General features: G+C 38.7%; 1 protein-coding gene across 1 annotated transcript; it reads left to right on the top strand.

Moving 5' to 3' along the window:
* Window positions 1-1,095: 1,095 nt before the first annotated feature.
* On the top strand, window positions 1,096-5,577 carry TMEM52B (transmembrane protein 52B). Its single transcript, XM_085219874.1, has 5 exons — window positions 1,096-1,122; window positions 2,210-2,253; window positions 3,216-3,254; window positions 4,218-4,387; window positions 4,770-5,577. Exons 1-5 carry the CDS (start codon window positions 1,096-1,098, stop codon window positions 5,018-5,020), a joined length of 531 nt encoding a protein of 176 aa, XP_085076000.1. The 3' UTR covers window positions 5,021-5,577.
* The last annotated feature ends 1,120 nt before the right edge of the window (window positions 5,578-6,697 follow it).

The following is a 6,697-nucleotide window of genomic DNA, read 5'->3' as shown; positions in this document are numbered from 1 at the left end:
AGGAATTTTCTACTGGAATTCCTGTAATACACAAAAGAATTTAAGAAGAAAGAGAAAAAAGAATATTATCCATATGCCACATAAATACAAAATCAATCACTCACGCTTCTGTTTCTTATTTGTCTACCAAAACACAGAAACCTTTCAGTATCAGACTAGTTTTGAAACAAAAGTAATGAGAGAGAGAAAAAAAAAATTAAAAAAAAAAAAAGAAAAAGAAAAAGAAAAAACCCAATTCATGCTAATGCATGGTTACACGGCATCACTACTTTTATAATTAGAGAGTGGTAAATGGTTTTTAGCCTCCTTCTGAAAATACCTAACATTCATGAATCCATTGGTTCTGCTCTGCAACTTTGAAATGCATCAACAAGGCTAATGATTCACTAGATTAATGTGATTGCAACATTGAGCAACATGTCTCTGTAGATGCTATCCTGCCTTTTACACATACACTAGTCCCAGGCAATTCCCAAACACAAATAGTAACCCATTATTATAGAACGTTTTTTTCTATCTTAGCTATTCAAAAGAGAAAGTGAACACGATTTTTAAAAAGTACTATTCTCAGTAGTCATGAGAAGTAACAGAAATACCAAGTCGTTGTATAAATGAAAGAAAACTTTTGGGTTGCTGAATTGAATGTTCTTGTTAGCTGCAGAATATATACATAGTATCTGTGATAAGAGAATCAGCATGCATCCCCTGTGTAGCAGAGCATTTGGGGGGATTTGTCTGCATATGCAGAACATTCAGGACTGGGGCCTGTGGGAGAGGAGTGAGCAGACTGGTTGTTGAAGGACTGCCATAGCAGGAGTCAACCAGGTAAGAGGGCTGGTGGCAGAGTCTTAAAATTGAAAATACAATAGGCACTGTATGTCTGTGTACATATATCATTCAGTACATAATTACTTATTATATTGCAAACGCTCTCATTTTGGCAGGAATATCCCACTTGTAACATACTCTAGACACTGATCACATGGCCAATTTCAGTAGACTGAACCTACAGAAGTAGGACAACATGAGTGCAGGGGTAGAAAAGGTCCTGGAGGAGGGAGAATAATCTGACCTCCAATTAAACAGGTCAGTAACATGACCTTCAACCCATTCACCCTTAGGGTAGGGGTGGGGAAAAGAATAATTTGGAATGAACAAACTCAGACCCTTTCTGCTCATAGAAGGGCAGGGTCAGGTCTGCAGAGATCTCTTGATGCCCTTTACCGCGCTAGTTCAACATCTAAAGAACAAACTCGTAGCCACCACTTTTCTCCTGATCTGACTGGAAGGTTTTAGAGATCCCTTCAAAAGAGGGAACGAAACATTCTCAGAAAATAACCAAAGGAGACAGGCAGAAACAAACAAGAGCTGTCAGTGACAAAGAGAAAAAAGAGGGAAGCTAAAACTTCAAGAGCAGAGACCAGGGACAGACCCAGAGGCAGACAGAAAGAACTAGAGTGGGAAGAAGAGATGGGATTCGACACAGAAGAAGGAATCTGCTCCTTCTCCTAATCAGTGGTCTGGAGAGGATGAACAGAAGCTAGGAAGGAGAAAAGATATTGAGTAGCTTGAGACAGCAAAAGGCCACAGATCCACCCCATGGGGATGCATAACTCAGTCATTATCTGCTTTGTTTTAGGATGTTTCTTATGGGTAAGTCACACCAAGTTATTTTTAACGTGGTCTGTATTGTGGAGTTATGTGGGAGAGCTGGAGGAGTGTTAGCAACTGATGATAACAGGAATTTCTGCAATACCAGAAAGAGTTGGACATAGCAAGGGTAGGCACGGAGAGTAGAATACTTGCTGCAATTCCAGGGATGGTAACACAGAAATCAAGGTACCGAGGCAGAAGGAGAAAGACAGGAGCATAATATGTAGCAAAAGTTTTTAGGGCTTCAAATATTTGAGCACTGAGAATGATGTATATGTGTAGCATGACAGTTTTTGGTGGGGAAAGGGAAAGTTGCGATCAGTGTGAAGGAACTTGGGGTCTTCACTGGGAATAATGTTGAGTAGGATTTTATTGACTATGTGAAGTTAAGATGTGAAAATGGTGTGGTTAGTATCACAGTAACTTCAAATCTAGAGCAGAATATACAAGAAAATTATTAAAGATAATAGTAACTCATTTTCATAGAAAATTCTATAGACTGGTAACAGTCTACGTAGCAGAGATGAAGGTTGAATATCTTGTTTTCTCCTTCTAGTTTCCCGAAGTAAGAAGTGAGGAAGGGTGTCTCAATGCTGAATTGTGAGTATTTGTAGGTATTGCACTCTTTTAAGAAAACAGTGAAGGACAAAGACATAACTGCTATGACAGGGTGGCAGACATTTTCCGGAAAAGCTTATTTACACTGTAACTGTTGAAAACTTAGATAAAATGTCCCTTTCTTTCAAGGCGAAATGCACTGATTGCTACCTATTCAACACTGCAGTATCATTTCTGCTTCCTATTTGGATAACTGTTATGATAAAGAGCCTTCTGCGTAAATTTAATTGGCTGAGGTTATAAATTTGGAAGTGACCATTCCTTGAAGATTTGTTTTTTTAAATATACTGCCTTGATGATGTCATTTATAAGAATAACAGAAATTAAGACAAATTAAGGAGATGCAGGAATGGCACAAATCTGTATCAGGGAAAGTTCAGATTGGAGATTAAGAAAAATTTGAACCACTTTACCTACTCTAAAAAAAATGGGGGGTGGAGGGAGGAGGAAAAATGAGGATTCTGTTTTGATTTAAAAAATACATTTAAGAAATGCACAGGAAAGGTCTGCTGACTGAAACAAAAGGAACATGCAACACAGCATCCAGAATGTGCCCAACGTGTAGGGCAAGAAAGAAATAAAACAGAAATTCAGGAAAAAAAAGAAAGTAAAACAATAGTATTTGACAGACTAAATGGTGAAAAATATCTTAAAGTAAGGAATTTTAGAAAGTACATGATATAGATCCCTAAGGTGTGAAAACAGACTTGGTTAAGTTCAAATATCAGGCTAACAATTAAGAGATAAAGCCAAACAGAAGAACTCACCTCTAACAGGAAGATTGATGAGGTTGGACAACTGTCTCCTATATGAATTACTGTGGGTTTTTCATCATTTGTGCCATTTACAAGCTAGAGGTTAAGTGAGGAGTGTGAGGGGAGCTGAAAGAGAATGCAGTTGTTCCATTTTTGTTGTTCTATGTCTAACTAATTTTTTCTCCTCAGCTGTTCAGGTACAGAGTGGATCCGTCTGTGGTACATTTGGTAAGATGGCATATGATTACTTAAAATATGTGCATCACTGGGCAATTATAGCAGCAAATAGTGTTGGTATTAAATAGGATCTTGTAACTCACTCCAGTGTGATGCTACTCTCCACTTCCCCTCTATGCTCTGTAATGCTCTACAGTAGCAAGGCAGCCCCATAGTCATTGTGTTGTCTTTGACAAACACTGAATTGCCATCACAGGCATTTTTTCAATTTCATGTATAGTTGTAAGCATAATATTAATACAGACTTCGTGTCATTATATGCCTTTCAAAAGGCCCATTTTTTTAATAATTTCATTCTGATTCCTTAGTAATTCAGTATGAGATGAAAAAGAATTGCAGTTGTTGGGCATCTATAAGGCTGCAAGAGTGAGTAAGAGTAAGAGTGAAGCCAGCACATTGAGAGTTATGATTTTTCCCCTCTACTTGTAACTCATAAGGACACTTCTGGAATACCTAGCTCAGTTTTGTTTCCCCGGTTAAAAAGAGGTGTTGACAAACGGGAGCAACAATAACTAGATCCAACAAACTGGCTAGGGGACATAATGTATGAGGAGGAACAAGGTTTATTCATCCTGGAGGAGGCTAAAAGGTAGGGAGAAAGGAACTTAACTGATGTTTTCCTAGCTAAGGTAGGTCTAGATTGAAGATTGAAGATAGAACCAGAGTTTCCTCAGAGGTGCATAGCAAAAGGATCTGAGGTCATGGACCAAACTGAATCCAGGGAAACTGATTAGACAAGGACAAAATGCTTACCTCAAGGTAATGTCACACAGGAACTGGTGCCTGAAAGAGCAATGACATCCCCTTCTCTGGAGACTGTCAAACTCTACTGAAAAAGCTCCAAGTGATTGTGTCTAGCTTTGACATTAGCTATGCCTTAAGCAAGGAGAGATTTTAATATGCCCCCTCCAAAATAATCTTTCTGTCCATATTTAGTTTTCTCTCTTCTTCCAGGCTGGTAGTTGTGATAGGTGGACTGCTGCTGCTGTGCGGCTTGGTTTCTGTCTGCATGAGATGCTGTTTCACTCACTGCCATCAGACTGGGGAGGAATCAGGTCCTCAACCCTATGAGGTCACTGTCATTGCTTTCGATCACGACAGCACTCTCCAGAGCACCATTACCTGTGAGTGGGCTTTGTCAGATACTGAGCACCTCAGAACATCCCACTGTAGGGGTTGCACCATAAAATGCCTAGACAGGCATATGGGTGCTGGGAATGTGGCATCTAAATACCACAAATTAAGGTATTCACCAGGCCTTATGTAGCAAATATGGTCAGATGGTGAACTGTTTATAAGTCACGTTTGGGTGGACTAAGGGCAGCTACAAGATCCTTGATGGCCTTAGAGGAAAGAGTAATTATGGGATGTTGTGATGGGGCTTCATTCCCCATTCATTCTGGCCATGGGGGGAGAAAAGCTTCTGCACTGCAAATATACCTGTCCCACTGTAATTGTACGGTGCTTTCAGGATGAGGCAAATAGCTTCTATCTCCTCCCTTTCAGCTCTCCATTCGGTATTTGGGCCAGCTGCCAGGAGGATACTAGCGGTGGCACACTCCCACAACACTGCGCAGGGCACGCCACCCCTCACAGCATCAGACACTCCTCCAGTCTACGATGAAGCTCTACACATGAGCAGGTTCACTGTTGCCAGGGCAGGGCAGAAAATGCTAGACCTGGATCCAGCGACTAAAGAAAAACTGCAAACATCTGCTGAGGACAAGGACGCCCAGCCAGCCTTTGCAGGACACTAGTCCTTACGTTTACTGAATGGCAGTAAAATACAGAATAGTAACATTCAGACAGTAGTTCTTGTGGTCAGGGTTAGGAATATCAGATTAATCTCCTTAATCTAATGAGAAAGGGAAAAAAAGAGACAAAAATTCCAGATAGTTCTAGATACACCGTATTTGGATATCTCCTTTTTACACCTTGAGATAACTGACCATTGGCAATCCCTGGATCTATTTATTATATACACACATCACTAGATTCACTGACTGCACATACAAGCATGCAGCAGGATCAAAGTACTGAGCCTTGCAGGCTGGTACTGGATACCTACAGGGAGATACTACCTCATTCTGATTGCCGCCAGCCTAAATTTCCTGGGGGTGGCAGAGGTTTTCAGAGCAGGAAAAACAATACAAAAACGTCTTAGAACAATATTAAAACCAAACTCTGGGAAAGTGCCAACCATTCATATAAATAATAAAAAAAGAGGCTACGTGTACACAATCTGCAGGTAGGCGAAAGATAGCATACACTGGTAGTATTTACAGTTCCCTAAATGCTCTACAGGATATATAGAGGGAATACACTCTTGTTTTGAATATGATATATAGCAATTCTGAAATAGCAGTTATAAGCTCTGGTATTTGAATTGAAACTATGATGTGTACAATAACAAATCAAACAATAGGAGAAGAAAGTATTCTATTGTTAAAATAAAGTTTAATTATGTTTTAGTTGCCTTCAGATTGTATCACTTATTAATTATTCCTACCACTGCTGCCAAAATCAGATCAGACTAAGTAAGATGATTTAAAACATTTAAGCCATTTCTCAGATATAAATAATTTGTGAGTCTTTCCTGATCCATACAGATACTATTAATCATGAATAGATATTCATCAAACTGCTTGGATGAGCAATCCTATGGACTAACTGTAAAAAGTTTACTTCAATTAGATACTCAAAATGACATCTGAATTACACTTGTGTTGCCTGTACCCCAGGTTTTGCAGCTGAAAACATTAAAGAAGAATAACATCAAATACCAAATAATAAGCAGTCATTATTTATTTTATTACCTTAGTTATACTTTATATGTGTATATTTATATATATATATATATAGTTACTTTATATGTTAATGTTGATATGTATGCACAGGTCACAGACTAAACATCTATGTGAAGTGACTGCACAGCTCTTCCTACTATACTACCCAAAACATAACAGACTTTAATATGTTGATATTCACAACACTCCTTGTGAAATACAGCCATTTTGCAGATAAGGAGAGAAAGGACCAGGTTGCCAAATATGTTTAGGAATGTAAAGATTGGGATTACAATCATTAAGGGGTCTAGAAAGGAATGTTGGTAAGATATCTCCAAGGATAGCATAAAGCAGAATTGAACAACTAAAAGATCTCTGATTGTGTCCCAGACTTTGGCTGGTCACAGAAATTTTGTATCCAAGAAAAAAATTTAATGCAGGTCTCAGTTCCCTAGCTCACCATTTTTTTTCCCCTGAATTGCCTAGTCATTTGTTAATTGCATCAGTAATAGATAAACTTGAATAAAATAAATAAATGACATATAAGTTTATGTCTCTTCTGCTACACAGTACTTGAAATAATAATAACTGTTCGTGAAACATCCAGTTGTGTGACCTATTTCATCAGCTGATCTCTGAAGTCAAGTT

Source organism: Meleagris gallopavo, chromosome 1 (assembly GCF_905368555.1).
Source record: "Meleagris gallopavo chromosome 1, MGAL_WU_HG_1.1, whole genome shotgun sequence".
NCBI classification, from domain to species: Eukaryota; Metazoa; Chordata; class Aves; order Galliformes; family Phasianidae; genus Meleagris; species Meleagris gallopavo.
Note: the sequence above shows the minus strand (reverse complement) of the source record. Positions and strands in the feature narration are given on the sequence as shown.

Bases quoted from the DNA above. Each gene is read 5' to 3' on its own strand.
- TMEM52B (XM_085219874.1), top strand. From the start codon at position 1,096: ATGACCTTCAACCCATTCACCCTTAGG. The intron at 2,254-3,215 runs GTGAGTATTTGT...TTTTCTCCTCAG, and splicing joins GGGTGTCTCAATGCTGAATT to CTGTTCAGGTACAGAGTGGA. The intron at 4,388-4,769 runs GTGAGTGGGCTT...CCTCCCTTTCAG, and splicing joins TCTCCAGAGCACCATTACCT to CTCTCCATTCGGTATTTGGG.